Source organism: Pseudophryne corroboree, chromosome 9 (genome assembly GCF_028390025.1).
Source record: "Pseudophryne corroboree isolate aPseCor3 chromosome 9, aPseCor3.hap2, whole genome shotgun sequence".
Classification (NCBI taxonomy): Eukaryota; Metazoa; Chordata; class Amphibia; order Anura; family Myobatrachidae; genus Pseudophryne; species Pseudophryne corroboree.
In genome coordinates, this window is record NC_086452.1 from 216,912,722 (window position 1) to 216,933,426 (window position 20,705).

The 20,705-nt window shown below is 46.4% G+C and overlaps 1 protein-coding gene across 2 annotated transcripts in view; it reads right to left on the reverse strand.

Moving 5' to 3' along the window:
• The window catches only part of VAV3 (vav guanine nucleotide exchange factor 3), a 546,183-nt gene extending 528,810 nt beyond the window's left edge, over positions 1-17,373 (reverse strand). The window contains exon 1 of one of the 2 annotated variants that reach the window (XM_063940113.1): positions 16,329-17,373. In XM_063940113.1, coding sequence (XP_063796183.1) covers positions 16,329-16,532 — 204 coding nt within the window. In that variant the 5' untranslated portion in view covers positions 16,533-17,373. The remainder of the gene's footprint in view (positions 1-16,328) is intronic. The other variant, XM_063940112.1, reaches the window with a different exon arrangement.
• Between the last annotated feature and the right edge of the window lie 3,332 nt (positions 17,374-20,705).

Consider the following 20,705-nt stretch of genomic DNA (forward strand, 5'->3'; position numbering starts at 1 on the left):
TGATATCATGCATCCCACCTAGAACCTTTGCAATCCGGTGAACATATATGCAATAGATAGTACCAGTGGCGGAACTAGCGAGCGGTGGGCCCAGGTGCGACAAAATGCTTTGGGCCTCCCCCCACATCCCCCCCCACACACATCCCATCCAAGTCCACCCCCTCACCCCTGGAGAGGATGGTGAGGGGGACCTGCTCAGGGCCAGAGAAATGGATACCTAGCAACAGTGCCGTAACTAGACATTTTAGCACTGTGTGCAAAAAACGGCATCGGAGCCCCACCCCTGCATGCAAAACAGGGGCAGACAGCGTACACTTTTTACACATAACGGCAGACAGCGTGCCCTTGTTACACATTACGGCAGACAGCATCCCCTTTTTACACATAACGGCAGACAGCGTCCCCTTTTTACACATTACGGCAGACAGCGTGCCCTTGTTAAACATTACGGCAGACAGCGTCCCCATTTTTACACATTACGGCAGGCAGATTCCCCATTTTTACACATTGCGGCAGGCAGATTACCCCTTTTTACACATAGCGGCAGGCAGATTACCCCTTTTTACACATAGCGGCAGGCAGTCCCCCATTTTTACACATTGCGGCAGGCTGATTCCCCCTTTTTACACATTACGTCAGGCAGTCCCCCCTTTTTACACATTGCGGCAGGCTGATTCCCCCTTTTTACACATTACGTCAGGCAGTCCCCCCTTTTTACACATTGCGGCAGGCTGATTCCCCCTTTTTACACATAGCGGCAGGCAGTCCCCCATTTTTACACATAGCGGCAGGCAGGCCCAAGAAAGAAAGAAAGAGAAAGAAAGAAAGAAAGAAAGAAAGAAAGAAAGAAAGAAAGAAAGAAAGAAAGAAAGAAAGAAAGAAAGAAAGAAAAAGAAAGAAAGAAGAATTATACTTACCCTCTCCGCCGGCTCAGGCTCCTCGGTGCAGCCGCGTCAGACGATTCCCGGGCAGTAGAGGAGGTAGAGGACGGAGGTGAAGAAGGGAGCCGCAGCAGCGCTTTGTTACTGGTGGAGGCGCTGCTGCTGCTGCCCCTCTGCTTCCCTATAGGCTGTTCTCGGAAGACAGCCTATAGTGAAGCAGAGGGGCAGCAGCAGCAGCGCCTCCACCAGTAACAAAGCGCTGCTACGGCTCCCTCCTTCACCTCCCTCCTCCTCCTTCCCCCGTCCGTGCCGCTGCTCCACTCCTCTCCGGGCGGCTGTGCGCTGCGGGCAGCGGTTGCCTGCAGCGCACAGCGGCATGTAATGAGTCAGTTTGACTCATTACATGCTTGGGCCCCTGGACAGAGGCGGGCCCCAGTGCAACGCACTGCTTGCACTGCCGGTAGTTCCGCCTCTGGATAGTACCTTTCCTTGTGTATCAATGCCTATTTCCCTATAGATTGTAAGCTTGCGAGCAGGGCCTTCCTACCTCTATGACTGTTTGTTTATTACACAATTTTGTTTTATCATTGTGTCCAAATTGTAAAGCGCAATGGAATTTGCTACGCTATAAAAGAAACTGTTAATATATGAATAATAAATAAATAAGTATGCCTGACAAACGTTTGCAGATACTGTACCACCTTGGTGTCAAGATCTGTGCAGTTCTCATAAACAAATAATAAGAATTTACTTACCGATAATTCTATTTCTCGGAGTCCGTAGTGGATGCTGGGGTTCCTGAAAGGACCATGGGGAACAGCGGCTCCGCAGGAGACAGGGCACAAAAAAGTAAAGCTTTTACCAGATCAGGTGGTGTGCACTGGCTCCTCCCCCCATGACCCTCCTCCAGACTCCAGTTAGGTACTGTGCCCGGACGAGCGTACACAATAAGGGAGGCAATTTGAATCCCGGGTAAGACTCATACCAGCCACACCAATCACACCGTACAACTTGTGATCTAAACCCAGTTAACAGTATGATAACAGAAAGAGCCTCTTAAAGATGGCTCCTTAACAATATAACCCGAATTTGTTAACAATAACTATGTACAGTATTGCAGATAATCCGCACTTGGGATGGGCGCCCAGCATCCACTACGGACTCCGAGAAATAGAATTATCGGTAAGTAAATTCTTATTTTCTCTATCGTCCTAAGTGGATGCTGGGGTTCCTGAAAGGACCATGGGGATTATACCAAAGCTCCCAAACGGGCGGGAGAGTGCGGATGACTCTGCAGCACCGAATGAGAGAATTCCAAGTCCTCTTTTGCCAGGGTATCAAATTTGTAGAATTTTACAAACGTGTTTTCCCCCGACCACGTAGCTGCTCGGCAGAATTGTAATGCCGAGACCCCTCGGGCAGCCGCCCAAGATGAGCCCACCTTCCTTGTGGAATGGGCCTTAACAGATTTAGGCTGTGGCAGGCCTGCCACAGAATGAGCAAGTTGAATTGTGTTACAAATCCAACGAGCAATCGTCTGCTTAGAAGCAGGGGCACCCAACTTGTTGGGTGCATATAGTATCAACAGCGAGTCAGATTTTCTGACTTCAGCCGTCCTTGAAATGTATATTTTTAAGGCTCTGACAACGTCCAACAACTTGGAGTCCTCCAAGTCGCCAGTGGCCGCAGGCACCACAATAGGTTGGTTCAGGTGAAACGCTGATACCACCTTAGGGAGAAAATGCGGACGAGTCCTCAGTTCTGCCCTATCCGAATGGAAGATTAGATAAGGGCTTTTATAAGATAAAGCCGCCAATTCAGATACTTTCCTGGCGGAAGCCAGGGCCAGTAACATAGTCACTTTCCATGTGAGATATTTAAAATCCACCTTATTCAATGGTTCAAACCAATGGGATTTGAGGAAATCTAAAACTACATTTAGATCCCACGGTGCCACCGGAGGCACCACAGGAGGCTGTATATGCAGTACTCCTTTAACAAAAGTCTGTACCTCAGGAACTGAGGCCAATTCTTTTTGGAAGAATATTGACAGGGCCGAAATTTGAACCTTAATAGATCTCAATTTGAGACCCATAGACAATCCTGATTGTAGGAAATGTAGGAAACGACCCAGTTGAAATTCCTCCGTCGGAACACTCCGATCCTCGCACCACGCGACATATTTTCGCCAAATGCGGTGATAATGTTTCGCGGTGACTTCCTTCCTTGCCTTAATCAAGGTAGGAATGACTTCTTCTGGAATGCCTTTCCCTTTTAGGATCTGGCGTTCAACCGCCATGCCGTCAAACGCAGCCGCGGTAAGTCTTGAAAGAGACAGGGACCCTGTTGTAGCAGGTCCCTTCTCAGAAGTAGAGGGCACGGGTCGTCCGTGACCAACTCTTGAAGTTCCGGGTACCAAGTCCTTCTTGGCCAATCCGGAGCCACTAGTATTGTTCTTACTCCTCTTCACCGTATAATCTTCAATACCGTTGGTATGAGAGGCAGAGGAGGAAACACATATACTGATTTGTACACCCAAGGTGTTACCAGTGCGTCCACAGCTATTGCCTGTGGATCTCTTGACCTGGCGCAATACTTGTCCAGTTTCTTGTTGAGGCGAGACGCCATCATGTCTACCATTGGTCTTTCCCAACAGTTTATTAGCATGTGGAAGACTTCTGGATGAAGACCCCCCTCTCCCGGGTGAATATCGTGTCTGCTGAGGAAGTCTGCTTCCCAGTTGTCCACGCCCGGGAAGAACACTGCTGACAGTGCTATTACGTGATTCTCCGCCCAGCGAAGAATCTTGGCAGCTTCTGCCATTGCACTCCTGCTTCTTGTGCCGCCCTGTCTGTTTACATGGGCGACCGCCGTGATGTTGTCCGACTGAATCAACACCGGTTTTCCTTGCAGGAGTGGTTCCGCCTGGCTTAGAGCATTTTAGATTGCTCTTAGTACCAGAATGTTTATGTGAAGAGACTTTTCCAGGTTCGTCCATACCCCCTGGAAGTTTCTTCCTTGTGTGACTGCTCCCCAACCTCTCAGGCTGGCGTCCGTGGTCACCAGGATCAAATCCTGTATGCCGAATCTGCGGCCCTCCAATAGATGAGCCTTTTGCAACCACCACAGAAGATATACCCTTGTCCTTGGCGACAGGGTTATTCGCAGGTGCATCTGAGGATGCGACCCTGACCATTTGTCCAACAGATCCCTTTGGAAAATTCTTGCATGGAATCTGCCGAATGGAATTGCTTCGTAAAAAGCCACCATTTTTCCCAGGACTCTTGTGCATTGATGTACAGACACCTTTCCTGGTTTTAGGAGGTTCCTGACAGGTCGGATAACTCCTTGGCTTTTTCCTCGGGAAGAAAAACCTTTTTCTGAACCGTGTCCAGAATCATCCCTAGGAACAGCAGACGTATCGTCGGAAAACAGCTGCGATTCTTGGAATATTTAGAATCCAGTCGTGCCGTCGAAGAACTACTTTAGATAGTGCTCTTCCGACCTCCAACTGTTCTCTGGAACTTGCCCTTTTTAGGTCGTGCAAGTAAGGGATAATTTAGATGCCTTTTTTCTTTGAAGAAACATCTTTTCGGCCATTACCTTGGTAAAAAGGCCCGGGGTGCCGTGGATAATTCAAACGGCATCGTCTGAAACTGATATTGACAGTTCTGTACCACGAACCAGAGGTACCCTTGATGAGAAGGACAAAATTTGGACATGGAGGTAATCCTTGATGTCCAGGGACACCATATAGTCCCCTTTTTTCCGGTTCGCTATCACTGCTCTGAGTGACTTTATCTCGATTTGAACCTTTTATGTAAGTGTTCAAAACATTTTAGATTTAGACTATGTGTCACCAAGCCGTCTGGCTTCAGTACCACAATATAGTGTGGAAAAATAATACCCTTTTCCTTGTCGTAGGAGGGGTACTTTGATTATCACCTGCTGGATATACAGCTTGTGAATTGTTTCCAATGCTGCCTCCCTGTCGGAGGGAGCCGTTGGTAAAGCAGACTTCAGGAACCTGCGAGGAGAAGATGTCTCGACTCTCCAATCTTTACCCCTGGGATAATACTCGTACGATCTAGGGGTCAACTTGCGAGTGATCCCACTGCGCCCTGAGACTCTTGAGACTACCCCCCCACCTTGAGTCCGCTTGCACGGCCCCAGCGTCATGCTGAGGACTTGGCAGACGCGGTGGAGGGCTTCTTTTCCTGGGAAAGGGCTGCCTGCTGCAGTCTACTTCCCTTACCTCTATGTCTGGGCAGATATGACTGGCCTTTTGCCTGCATGCCCTCATGGGAAAGGAAAGATTGAGGCTGAAAAGACGGTGTCTTTTTTAGCTGAGATGTAACTTGGGGTAAAAAAGGTTGGATTTCCCAGCTGTTGCTGTGGTCCCCAGGTCCGATGGACCGACCCCCAAATAACTCCTTCCCTTTATACAGCAATACTTCCATCTGCCGTATGGGATCTGTATCACCTGACCACTGTCGTGTCCCTGACATCTTCTGGGAGATATGGACAACGCACTTATCTTGATGCCAGAGAGCAAATATCCCTCTGTGCATCTCACATACATATATATAGAATGCATCCTATTAAATGCTCTACATGAATAAAATATTTTCAGTCAGGGAATCCGACCAAGCCAACCCAGCACTGCATCTCCAGGCTGATGGCGATCGCTGGTCGCAGTATAACCACCGTATGTGTGTATATACTTTTTAGGATATTTTTCCAGCTTCCTATCAGCTGGCTCCTTGAGGGCGGCCGTATCTGGAGACGGTAACGCCACTTGATAAGCGTGTGAGCGCCTTATCACCCTAAGGGGTGTTTCCCAACGTACCCTAATTTCTGGCGGGAAAGGGTATAACGCCAATATTTGCTATCGGGGTAACCCTACGCATCATCACACACTTCATTTTATTTTATCTGATTCAGGAAAAACTACAGGTAGTTTTTTCACTCCCACATAATACCCTTTCTTGTGGTACTTGTAGTATCAGAAACACGTAACACCTCCTTCATTGCCCTTAACGTGTGGCCCTAATGAGAAATACGTTTGTTTATTCACCGTCGACACTGTATTCAGTGTCCGTGTCTGTGTCTGTGTCGACCGACTGAGGTAAATGGGCGTTTTTAAAAACCCCTGACGGTGTTTCTGAGACGCCTGGACCGGTCCTAATAGATTGTCGGCCGTCTCATGTCGTCAACCGACCTTGCAGCGTGTTGACATTCTCACGTAATTCTCTAAATAAGCCATCCATTCCGGTGTCGACTCCCTAGAGAGTGACATCACCATTACAGGCAATTTCTCCGCCTCCTCACCAACATCGTCCTCATACATGTCGACACACACGTACCGACACACAGCACACACACCGGGAATGCTCTGACAGAGGACAGGACCCACTAGCCCTTTGGGGAGACAGAGGGAGAGTCTGCCAGCACACACCAAAAACGCTATAATTATATAGGGACAACCTTATATAAGTGTTTCTCCCTTATAGCATCTTTTATATATATACAATATCGCCAAAATCAGTGCCCCCCCTCTCTGTTTTAACCCTGTTTCTGTAGTGCAGTGCAGGGGAGAGCCTGGGAGCCTTCTCTCCAGCTTTTCTGTGAGAGAAAATGGCGCTGTGTGCTGAGGAGATAGGCCCCGCCCCTTTTTCGGTGGGCTCGTCTCCCGCTATTTTTGAAGTTAGGCAGGGGTTAAATATCTCCATATAGCCTCTGTGGGCTATATGTGAGGTATTTTTTGCCTCTAATAAGGTTTTTATTTGCCTCTCAGAGCGCCCCCCCCAGCGCTCTGCACCCTCAGTGACTGTTGTGTGAAGTGTGCTGAGAGGAAAATGGCGCACAGCTGCAGTGCTGTGCGCTACCTTTAGAAGACTGCAGGAGTCTTCAGCCGCCGATTCTGGACCTCTTCTGTCTTCAGCATCTGCAAGGGGGCCGGCGGCGCGGCTCCGGTGACCATCCAGGCTGTACCTGTGATCGTCCCTCTGGAGCTTGATGTCCAGTAGCCAAGAAGCCAATCCATCCTGCACGCAGGTGAGTTGACTCCTTCTCCCCTCAGTCCCTCGCTGCAGTGATCCTGTTGCCAGCAGGAATCACTGTAACATAAAGAACCTAGCTAAACTTTCTCTAAGCAGCTCTTTAGGAGAGCCACCTAGATTGCACCCTTCTCGGCCGGGCACAAAAATCTAACTGGAGTCTGGAGGAGGGTCATGGGGGGAGGAGCCAGTGCACACCACCTGATCTGGTAAAAGCTTTACTTTTTTGTGCCCTGTCTCCTGCGGAGCCGCTGTTCCCCATGGTCCTTTCAGGAACCCCAGCATCCACTTAGGACGATAGAGAAAGTGTGTTTGCAGAAACATGCACAAGTTATCACAAGACTACACTGCACTGTGGACCAGCAGTTTTCAACTATAACAAATCACTTTTAGTGGCTTCTAAGTTCTAACATACACTGCTGATGTGTTGCACAGCCTATGACAATACATAGGGTTAAGTGCAGTCAGCCAAACCACTTCCTGCAACATCTACTGTACATGGAGAGTTCCTCTCCACTAGTGACTTTATTACAATTTACCACCAACAATTTAATGGCCCTGTTTGCCATAAATGCTACCATAAAGATTACACCCAGCATTACAGTATTTCCTTATTCTAGACCAATGCCTAACTAATGTGTCATACACTGTGCAGAACCTTGAGCATGAGCAACTGACACCAGACTGAACCACTCAGCACTAATATCTTCCCGCACAACAGCACAATCCTCGCTGACCCACCTCACCCTGCCGCCCACCAGAGGGTAACACAGCTGACATAGCAGCATTTCATGAAACTATAGCTTCTTTTCTTTATAATTTTATTTACAACATTTTTCTATCCTGCCATGATTAAATACCAGCAATACAATACATGTTTTACTCTTCTGCACCGTGATGCTGTGTGAGGCAAATCTTATGGCTATATGAGAAGTGCATGTATTATTAGGTGTAGAATAGTCATTATTAGTACAAATGCAAGTTACATAAAGAAAAACACAGCACAGTCAGTGTACAGATCACAATGCATATTGGGAGTAATTATACTTACAATGAAACTCATCACAGTGGCTAAGCACAGTGAGTTCATTATGCTCTGTATCAGTAAACAATGCCACATGTTCATTATCAGAGTGTAGCTACAAAGCATCAACATTAAAGCCTGCATTCATATCTGGTGCATTGATCAAAACATGCCATAGACCAGAGTAGCGGCAACAGAGAAATAACAGATAAGCTATACTAGTCGTTCTCAAACTCTTTAAAATCAGGGCACCCTAAAGTATCAGAATTTTTTTCACACCACCCCTAGGCCAAAGTCTAAGTTTCTTACTGAGAAAGTTATAAAGAAATATTACATGAAGTAAACTGTGTTACTTTATATGCCATCCTTAAGGTGCATACACACGGTGAGATTCGGGCTAAGCCGATTCTCACTAGGGGCTAGGTCGGCATCGCAAGCATTTAATGACTGTGCTTGCGATACTGACTATGGGGGTCATTCCGACCCGATCGCTCGCTGCAGTTTGTCGCAGCGCAGCGATCAGGTCGGAACTGCGCATGCGCCGGTGCCGCAGTGCGCCGGCATATGGCAGCTTTCGTTACCTAACGATCGACTCTGAGACAGAGGCGGTTGCTAGGCGGGAGGGAGCTGAACGGCGGCGTTAAGCCGCCGTTTAGGGGGTACGGTCCGGTGTCACGCAGCCGCTGCGGCCAGCGGGAGCGACGAGCAACTCCCGGCCAGCCGCAGGAGCTGCACTGGCCGGGAGTTACTCCTCAAATACAAAGGCATCGCCTCTGTGCGATGCTTTTGTATTTGTGCGGGGGGAGGGGGGGGGGGCTGGCACTGACATGCGGGGCAGACTAGCCCTGTGCTGGGCGTCCCTCCGCATGTCTGGGTTAACGATCGTAGCTGTGCTAAATTTAACACAGCTACGATCAACTCGGAATGACCCCCTATGTGCGATTTTGGCTAAGTGTCAATTTTGACTATCTCTTCTATAGAGAGAGTCAAAATTCACTTGCCTGCAAAGTCCCTGACGAAGCCCGGCATTCTGAAGCCGAGTGAAACGCGTTGGCCACACCCCCTCACATCCGCCCACAAACCGGAGATCCCGATCCCCTGGCAAGCGCTGGCCGTAAGCACAGAGAGGACCGAGGAAAAAGCACTGCAGGCGCCTGCAGCAACATCGCAACCACGGGGAGAGACTCTGACACACCGCCCAAGGTGAAACATCAGGAGTCCCGAGCGGGACGAAGACACGTAAGTGAGAGACTCTTTACTAAATACCGGACCCAGAGACTAACTTTAACAATACCCGGACCCACAGAGGAAAAAACCCTTTTGCCGCAGAAAGGAGAGAGAGCGCGCTCTCTCATTGGACTCAGCACACAGGGCCCTCTTCCCCAATGGGAGAATTTTATTAAGTTACTTTTACCTTTTTCATATACCTATATTAATTGTATATTATTATAGAATGACTGCTACATTCATACGTGTTTTAAATGCTTTACATATGGCTTTATGAACCTGTGACATGTGTTCCAATTCTTAAATCCACCACCCCTCTGTCTTATACTAACATCATTACTGGTACTCGTACGCTATACTAATTAGCGCAGAGCAACTAAGTGTGTCAACAGTGAATTATGGCCCTCATTCCGAGTTGTTCGCTCGGTATTTTTCATCGCATCGCAATGAAAATCCGCTTAGTACGCATGCGCAATGTTCGCACTGCGACTGCGCCAAGTAACTTTGCTATGTAGAAAGTAATTTTACTCACGGCTTTTTCATCGCTCCGGCGAACGTAATGTGATTGACAGGAAATGGGTGTTACTGGGCGGAAACACGGCGTTTCAGGGGCGTGTGGCTGAAAACGCTACCGTTTCCGGGAAAAACGCAGGAGTGGCCGGAGAAACGGTGGGAGTGCCTGGGCGAACGCTGGGTGTGTTTGTGACGTCAACCAGGAACGACAAGCACTGAACTGATCGCACAGGCAGAGTAAGTCTGGAGCTACTCTGAAACTGCTAAGTAGTTAGTAATCGCAATATTGCGAATACATCGGTCGCAATTTTAAGAAGCTAAGATTCACTCCCAGTAGGCGGCGGCTTAGCGTGTGTAACTCTGCTAAATTCGCCTTGCGACCGATCAACTCGGAATGAGGGCCTATATTAATTGTAGACAGGTGCTGTGGGGTGTTTATCAAGCCACAACTCCGGTACAGAGACATTGTCGTCTCTCTCTCTCTTTTAAATGCTTATTTAAATACCGATCTTGTATTGTTTTAGTACTATGTTCAGGCATCGAATCGGGATCGCAAGGTGACTTTCACCTTGCCATCTGCACTAACTTTTTTTACGATTTTGACTATATAGTCAAAATCGTAAGAAAATATCTCACCGTGTGTACACACCATTAGGTTCCGTTATGTGGTGAGAGACAGGATTTGCTTCTGTTTGTCCACATACAGTATATGATTAGCAGCTGCCAGTACTGGTTTTGCCTATTACATTGACCATAAATAATTTGAATTGGTCCTGGAGGGTGCCACAGCACACAGTTTGAGAACCACTGAGCTAGACTGATGAAATATAGCAATATTCACAATAACTCACAAGCTGCATCTAATTGTGTTATTATAATGCATAACGTTATAAATAAGTAAATTATATATTATTTAAACATTAAACTCTATGGACCCTATTCAGTTTGGATTGCAAAATTTGAGAATCACAATCCGTCCGATTACTGAACGACTGCGCATGCACAACCACGAGTAGCGATTATTTATGCGAACGCATTGTGCTTCAACGCAATCGCACTTTGACAGGAAGTAAGCGTTTAGGGGAGGAAACATGGCGTTTTGTGGGTATGTTTGTAAAAATGCAGGCGTGACAAGGTGTTTTTCAGGTGGGTCTATGACATCAGCAATGACCACTTCTAGCTGCCTGTGTATGCCAAATTTTGGATGACCATGCCTGGCGCAGATAGAAAAACTCTTCGATGTTCTGGTATTTGTGTATGGTAATGTGATCACATTGCGCATTGTGATGCGTTCGCAGTTTCTGCAATGCGCGTTTTTTCTCTATTTTTGGGCGGCAACTATTTGATCACAGCAACTGCTTTTTAGCAAGATTATCAATCCAACCTAAATAGGGTCCTATATTCACAAAGAAGGATATATTTTGTGGCAAAGTGTGACAATAAAAAATCTCTTATGATCAATTAATTGTCATACTGTTAGTAAAGTTAAATAAGACATAAATCTATTATGTTTAATCTTTATTAAATTCAAATTGTGTTGTTCAGAAGAAAACAAAGAATACAATCATACTCTAGGAATTCAATTTAGCCTCATAGCATTAAAATATTCTTTCCAAAAATAGTAATTGGATAAATGCCCTAGATCAATCTCTCCATAATGACCTTTACCAAATACAGCTACAGATGCAATTTCTTCAAAGAAAGGCATCCAAAACATTATTTAATTCTGTTAGTGAATTTATCACCTTGTAGTAGAGTTTCACAATTTAACTACTCTTACGGTAAAAATTAGCATTTCTACACTAGGGAGGGGGTCGTTAACGATGCGCGGGAGCGCACACCGCTAACAACGGTGAGCGTACACACTGGACGAGATTGTGAAAGATCTCGCTCAGATCGGCCCTTCTGAGCGAGATCTTTTATTTTCTCGTCTAGAGTGTATGGGGCTTAAGTTTCAATATGTTCTTCCTACATTGATATGCCCACAAATGTACCCTATATTCAAGATGTAGCTTGTCACGTACTTCCATAGCGTGGTAATACTGTATTGCATAATATGCATTCAACCCACTTTTACCCAAGGTTTTCTTCACTTTTGCAGCTGCTGTCTGGCATACTCTTCTTCCTGCCACCTAATATTCCTTTTCCACCTAAGTTCTCCCCAATTGTTTTACATGTTATGTGTCTGAGTTATTACAATGACTTACATGCATTACCATATTGTAAAACTTTTCTGTATCAAGTTACTGTTCTGCCTTCTGTTTATAGTGATAGTGTACATACCAGTGGCAGAATTACTGGCAGTGCACCAGGCGAAATGCACCAGGCCCCTGTGGCAGTCTTTACAAAGCACCATGACCCCCTTTTCCAAAGGCCCCCCTGAGTGATTCGCTGTTGCTGTTAGCCTCCATGGCACAGATCACTGACACTTAGCTCTACTGACCAATAAGTAGTAAAAATCCGAGCCATACGGGGCAATTTCATGGGGCCATGGGCTGGTGGCCCAGTACCAAATTAAATTATCTGTAGTCAACGTGATAGGCAAACTCAGTACTGGTGACTGCAAATCATAAAAGATGTGGACAAACAAAGGCGCAACCCTGTACAACACAACGGAACTTGGAGATAACAGGTAAACACAATTTACTTTAATAATGTTGTTGAATTTCTCAATAAGAAACCTTTGGCCTGGGGGTGTTGTGAAAAAAATGCCCATACTGTAGAACGCCGTGATTCAAGATAGTTTGGAAACCACTGACTTATGGTCATCAGTAATTACGGGCACCTTAACTGTCCCAGTGATGGGGAACCTTGGCACTCCAGGTGTTGTTGAACCACACATCCCAGTATGCCCTGCTACAGTATTGCTACTTGGACATGCTAAAACTGTAGCAGGGCATGCTGGGCTGTGTAGTTCAACAACAGCTGGAGTGCTAAGGTTCCCCATCACTGGTCTAGACTATACAAGATCATTAGAATGATTAGCCAATACCAATCTGTATGTTACACTTAGGGGCAGATACAATTAAGCACAAGTTGGAAGCAGAATAACTGACACATAAATGTGCTGCCATCAGAAATTCTCATGTAATTGAATCTCCCCCAGAGTCTGAAAATGTTGTTGATGTCTACAGATGTGTCCTCATACATCTTTGTTGCAGTCACACCAAACAGCCCCTCTTGGCACGCCAGGTTGCGTGAGAATCGGCCCTTCTGAGCGAGATCTTTCATTTTCTCATCTAGTGTGTATGGGGCTTAAGTTTCAATATGTTCTTCCTACAGTGATATGCCCACAAATGTACCCTATATTCAAGATGTGGCTTGTCACATACTTCCATAGCCGAAAATGCATCTTATTCACAATGCAATGTGACTAGTGTGCACAAGGGGACTGTGATGATTAATTTGATATATGACACTTGTATATCCGTCTCTGATTCTGTACACTAAGTGCTACAATGTACTGTAGCAGCCGCAGCTTTTTTCCAATACAAGTTCTGTCCTACTTCGTCTCAGTCACACACAATATACAAATGTCATAAATCAAATTAATCAGCACAGTCTCCTTGTGCACACTAGTCACATTGCATTGCAATTAAGACGCATTTTTTGCAAAAAAAGGACGATTTTGGCAGAGTTGCACGGAACCTGGCGGCTCACTCGTGCCAGGAATCTCGTGCTGTGTGACATGTTGAGGCTACATATATGAGGACACATCTGTTTTACTCAACTAACTTTTTTGTATTCTTTCCCCCACAGAGCACACCTAATTCTCTTTACCACACGAAACGCATCTGGGCCTACCTACCAACCACTGAATTACTGGCATCAGGAAGTCCATCTTATGACATTTCGACCAACCAAGGCCTGCTTATTTGATACAACTTATACCCCTTTTCCACTAGCTCAAAAAACACGGGTAAATGCACGGGGGCGCGCATTTACCCGTGTTTTCTGCAAGTGGAAAAGGGTAAACCCGGATCAAGTGACCCGTGAATCCTACCCGGCTATTTACCTGGGTAGGACACGGGAATGATCCGGGTAAGGTTGTAGTGTAAACGGGAGCCGTGTCGATGCAACACGGCTCCCGTTTACACTGTATGGAAGGGCGGCGCTGGGAGATCATGTGATCTCCCTGCGCCGCCCCTGCCGCGTCACTAGAAGCGTCACCAACCCGGCATATGCCGGGTTGTGACTGCTGATGGGAAAGGGGCCGAGCACGGGTCGCAGCAGGGGGCAGCTCCCGTGTCAGGCTCCCGGCTGCGACCCGTGCTCGTAAGTGAAAAAGGGGTAATACTGAGGGTCTCAGATTAGCACTGCTTGTTTATGTTTCATGTACAATTTTGGACTTTTATGTAATAAATACTTTTACCATACAATATCACACTGTGATGATTTCTATACTATTTCTAGGTATATGAACGGCCAGAGATTAATCTGGAAGGTCCTTCCATGAAGATGTGTGTGGAAAAGTATTGCCTTTGTGTCACTGTCTCATTGTGTTACAACCTGCTATACTATACTCCATTTTCCTTTAACACATTTATCTCTCATTGCGGATTGAATTCTCTGTAGGATTCAGAGGAATGCAAGATTGTTTGATGAGATCTTTAAACACATTTTTTTTTTGGTACACAGAAAAACTAACCTATTTAAAAAAAAAAGTCACATTTAATGAACTTATGTGGCAACTCTTGTATTTTCTAATACTGTATACAGTATTTAGTCATACATTATCTCATCCAGACACTGGGCCACATCTACTTTCTGACAATCTTATGGCACTGACCTGGACAGAGATAAGAGGGTACATTTACTAAACAGCAGAATATAAAACAGAAATGCTGCTAAGTATAAAATCAGGTTGTATTCTGCACTTGCTGTTTTGGGTCTAGGCGCCTCTTTCCTAAATTGGGTACACACCTCAGCACTGTGCTGACTCAGTAACGCAGCAACATCATGCAACAATACAGTATATCGTATTGCCCTACACATACCACAATCTGCTGTATGATGACGCAATATATCGTTACATGCTTAATCTACACTGATGCTACACTGCATGCTACACTGCATCATCTGGTGCATCTTTTCATCTGATATGCAGCACATCAGATGGGACGATGTGACTACACAATTCATCAAACGATGAACTGTGTGTACACACTACACAATAGTCATGCAGAGCGGTTGCATATACAAAGATTGCTAGACAAATTGTGTAGTGTGTACTCAGCTTTAGTCTGCTTTATGTGTAATTGCACCTCATCCTGTGTTAGACAAATAACTGTTCACAGTGAGCACAGGCTATTGCTACACAACCTATTTCCTGGCATTTTTCCTTTTGTGTGAATACAGGCAGAATAAAACAGAAAACAAAGTGTTATACAATTATACTTATTATTTGATTAGTTTAACTTTAGTGGGATTGTGTTATCAGTTTTATTTGTCTTGAAGTTCATGTCTGTGAAAAGCATTTTGATAATAGATTTGCTGTTTTTAGATATCCATTTTTTCAGCTTCATTTGTTAACCTGATGAAGTTTCTGCATACATTGCCACATACTTTGTATTTCCAGAACAGATGTTCAGTCTTTTCTTATTTTTACAATTTAGTAAATTTGTTTCAAATATTTTGAGAATATTTCCTATTATTTGTACACTGGCGTTTTACCTAAAGCAGCTTTAGAACGATTGTGGAAAGAGAGTGTGGCAATTACGAGGCTTGGCGAGTCTTGTTCCGCAAGCAACACACGCCCCGCAATGTCACACAATCAAATGATGGGAAAGAGGGCTGCATGGAGCTCTGTTGAGTGGAGCAGTGATTTATTATTTATTTATTTTACCCTACCCAGGAACACAGCTTAAGAAGTGCACTTTCCATGTGTATAAGCTTCACTGCTTCTCTAGGCTCATCGTGATTTGCACTTGTATAGTCCACATTTTTGTACCTCCCTGTACACCTTAAATGCCCCACACCTGTACATTGGTTCTAACATCTGTTCTATTAGAAAGCCCAAAACTCAACATAGCGCCGCCTCTAGTTGGTCCTTCTACAACATGCAGAAGGTAGTGTGTTGTCTATCTCATTAGAGGAAATAACTTTCTTGAATTTACCCATTAATACAGTAGTTAGACCAAATCAGACAAAGAGATATTTCTAGTTTCTTTCATCAACTTTTTTAGTCACAATTAACAACTGGTGATTTGTATATTTGAACACAGGTATTGTATTCTATGACCTTGTTCTACTAAGATAATCAGAGACCAATATGTATGCAAAATTATAATAAACTAGTGTGTACAGTGATATAGCTGCTTATGCAGGTATACAAATACAAATGTAAGTACGGTCACGTATATGAATGTTATACTGATACAAAATCTTTTATATATCATGTAATGTTATATACTATTCAATCCATATTGCTCAAGTATTTAAGGTATTTTAGGCCCTCACTGGATGGAGAAACAATGACAATACTGAAAATGTCTAACGCCAATACCCTGGGATTGATTTCTGGTGATTAACATAAAGATGTGCAGCACTAGACATGGAAAATGCTGATGCTATATAATGAATAATTAGTAGTATTTGTACATACAAATGTGAGCAGACACTAACCTGGGACATTTGTGGTCGTAGGTTGATTTCCTTCAAGTTGATGCAGTTGGGTTGCAGGTTTTTGAGGAGTTGGCACAGAAGAACCCCATCCCGGAGGGTCTGGGCCAGGTCGAACACCTGGGCTGTTTCCCATGTCACCCTATGATTGGGAGGCAGCACCTTGCTGTAGATCAGCCACTGGGCACACTGTCTCCAAGGCTCCATGAGGGCAGCTGGAATGCAGCAGAAAGTGCCAATGCAATTGTAGGATGCTGTGCAATGAATGGCAGAGTACGGTCAGGTTCAGGACAGCTAATATTACACTAGTTCAAGCAACTCTCACGAATGAAAGGCTCCTCTTCCTTAAGTCATTGGTGGTAAGGACAGTAACATCCACAGCATGGGGCTTGACAGTAAATCCTTATGGGTACACTACAGTACCTGTTATATCACTCCGCAGAGTCCAGGGTAGGAGCCTCAGTCATACAACCTCTGCCTCCTGAGCAGCCTCACTCACCTTGGGCGCAGACCAGTGTCACAGTGCCTCCATCACGCCCCCGCTGCATGGCAGCATTACCACCAGCCCTCTCTGTCCAGGGCAGAGCGCAATTACATGGAGCCTGTGCTACCCCGATGCTCTCACCTTACCGCTGGCTTGTGTGGCTCCAGACCTGGGAGTGCTGCTCTATGTGCTGCCGCACACCCTGCGCTGCCCTGTGCGGGAGACACGGGCTGTCACCCAGTGTGCGTGCCCGGCAGCTGGCTCTCCCTCTGTAGCAGCAGCGTGCAGCCCTTACTCTCCCCTTCCTCTCTGTCACTCACTGTCACTTTCTGTATCTCCCTCTACTTTGTCCCCGACCTTCATCCCTGCTGCTCTGTCCCTCCCTCTGTGACTGAAACACTGCTGCCAGCCTCACTCCCTGCGCCGGTCTCTCATACCTCCCAGTGTGCCCTCTCCCTGCCTGGCTTCCTCCTGCTCTGCTCTCAGCGCTCTGTGCCCAGTGTCTCGACTCCCTCTCGCCGCTCAGTCTCCAGCTCTGCCCGGGGCTGAGCCCCAGATCTGACGCATGCGCAGCGGAGAGGATGTATGTATGTGGCTGACTACCTGCTGTCATTGCATTGCGCTCTGCACAGGAGGGGGAGGAGGGGACTCAGATGTTAGATGCTGGTGACACTGTGACATCCGACGGAGACTGACATGATCTACATCATCCTTCTCATCAGAGCCAGCTTTGTGATTGCTTGGGGTACCCAGTGTTTGTGCTGCCAGTAACCATGTCTGCATTGCCATTTTCAGTTATATTTAGAGCATTCCGAGACATTTTGAAAAGTTGTGTACTGTAATCCTTGTGAATGAGCTGTTGTAACAATATGTCTGCATGCATAAACAGCAATCCGACTTAGCAACTTGATTTCTTAAATGTCCCCACTTTACAGTTGCAACGTATATTGCTTTTCGTCATTACTACAGTTTCAGGGTTAGGGAAACACTAGTTATACCCCTTTCAGACAGAGAAAAGAACCCAGTATTTTCCCGGCTCTGGAAGGGTGACCCAGGATTTTTTTCTGTCTAAAAGGGTCAACACGGGACTGAATTCCTGGGACTTCAACCCTGGTTTCTACCTGGGTTTTTCCCAGATCGTACACGCCGGGTTGCCGGCTGTCTGTGATGAATCATGGTTAACAGCGCTGATTGGCTGAGCTGGCGGGTCACTGGTGATTGGCTGAGCAGCAGGATCTCTCTGATTGGCTGAGCGGCCGTGGCGCTGGCGTCTGAGGTCACAATTGTGCTGCAGGGGAGACGGATGAGAGAGACAGCATGGCGGAAGGGGGAAGAGATCAGGGAGCTGCTTGCTATTAGAGGGAAGGAGGAGATCCGGAAGCAGATCACTGGGACAGTGAATGACGCCACAGTGTACACCAACATTGATAAGATACTTACCTCAAGGGGCATTGAGTGCACACAGCAGTAGGTAGTGAATAAATTGAAAGCTCTCAGAAAATACTACAACAAAGTTCACGACCACAACAGGAGGAAAAGTGGTGCTGCTAGAATGGAGTGGGCTAACTGTGATCAGTGCAATGAAATTTTTGACAATTCTGCACTGGCTTATCCCATTGCCATTTCATCGTCCAGTTGTGCGTCCTCACGAAGTTCTACCCCAGAGAACAGCCAATCCATTCCACCGACGCCACCAATGTTCTGTGATGACATCACTGAGATCAGCGACACTGATCCGATAGCTACTGTGGGGGACCCAGTCACCAATGCTATTGAGGTCGATGCCAGTGGAAGCAGCACAGGGACTCTGGCTGGGACACCGACTTCTGCGCAGAGTGAGACCCCAAAGTTGCGTAGGAACAGTAAGTAGTTTTTGTTTTACTTTACACACACTTAAGATTTTAGTTTTATTTAAAATCCAGATTATAGTATGGGCCATATTCCACAATGATGTTGTTTGCACTTGTTATTATTTCTCATACGTCCTAGAGGATGCTGGGGACTCCGTAAGGACCATGGGGTATAGACGGGATCCGCAGGAGACATGGGCACACTATAAGACTTTGAATGGGTGTGAACTGGCTCCTCCCTTTATGCCCCTCCTCCATACCTCAGTTAGACTTTGTGCCCAGGAGTGACTGGACACACACTAGGGGAGCTCTACTGAGTTTCTCTAAAATACTTTATGTTAGGTTTTTTATTTTCAGGGAGACCTGCTGGCTACAGGCTCCCTGCATCGAGGGACTGAGGGGAGAGAAGTCATACCTACTTCTTCTTAGTTAAGGGCTCTGCTTCTTAGGCTACTGGACACCATTAGCTCCAGAGGGTTCGATCACTTGGTTCGCCTAGCTGCTTGTTCCCAGAGCCACGTCGTCACCCCCCTCACAGAAGCCAGAAGAAAGAAGCCGGGTGAGTATTGTAAGAAAAGAAGACTCCAGTGACGGCAGAAGACTTCAGTAACGGAGGTAACCACAGAGGTAGCGCTGCGCTCCATGCTCCCACACACCAACGGCACTCACAGGGTGCAGGGCGCTGGGGGGGAGCGCCCTGGGCAGCAAGTTACTGAGGGTCTAAATCGCTGGCAAGAGGGACATACTAGGTGCCCGGGCACCGGGTACGATGCCCCCGCCAGTGTAACGCAGCGGTCCCGCCGCGCGCCACTGCTCCCACACACCAACGTCTTACAAGGGTGCAGGGCGCAGGGGGGACGCCCTGGGCAGCGATATATATGTATATACAGCGTGTAAGTGCTGTATATGGACCCCCCCAGCTCAACATATATATATATATTTTAGCTGGGCTTACGCGCGCCGGGAAGGGGCGGAGCTTAGCCCTCACAACAGATTCAGCGCCATTTTCCTCCATGTCCCCGCCAAGGCTATGGTATACAGTACAATCGAGGGAGGGCACAGTATTTAGTGCTATATGGAGAGAAATATAGCACTATTTTCAATACTGGCCACATAATCATTGTTGTGGTGCATGTATCTCTGTGTTTTTCCTGTCAGATTACCCACTTTAGTTTTTAGTCGACATATGTCGACATGTGTGAGGGCTCTGTCACAAGCAGCTGTGGGGATCACTGTCGGCATCACCGACGCCTGTTGGTACTTGATTCGGAAGATGCAGTAGCAGCAGGTCGGTAGTTGTTTGCTTGTAAAAGTAAACACGGTATGGGTGACACAGTCATTGTGGGTGCCCTATCGGCATCAACTGTAATTATTGGGTGAAAATGAACACGCTGTAACTGCCTTATACCTGTATATGTATTTATAGGTATATGTGGGGGGAGTGTTATTGAAATTATATATGTATGCATCCCTCAGGCCCCTCGGGGTTCCAAGAATGTTATTTTTTGCCTGCTTACTATTTCCTGCTGTCGACGAATACTAGGTTTTCCGTCGACCATAACGTTCTGGTAGATCCACAACTGGGGCATGTCAGTACATGGTCATACACATTACTGTCACTAGGGACCTGACAGGTCCGGACAATCCACTTATGTATATGTTATATATATATATATATATATACATAGGAGGTCATTCCGAGTTGTTCGCTCGCAAGGCGATTTTAGCAGAGTTGCTCACGCTAAGCCGCCGCCTACTGGGAGTGAATCTTAGCATCCTAAAATTGCGAACGACGTATTCGCAATATTGCGATTACACACCTCGTAGCAGTTTCTGAGTAGCTTCAGACTTACTCGGCATCTGCGATCAGTTCAGTGCTTGTCGTTCCTGGTTTGACGTCACAAACACACCCAGCGTTCGCCCAGACACTCCTCCGTTTCTCCAGCCACTCCCGCGTTTTTTCCGGAAACGGTAGCGTTTTTTCCCACACACCCATAAAACGGCCTGTTTCCGCCCAGTAACACCCATTTCCTGTCAATCACACTA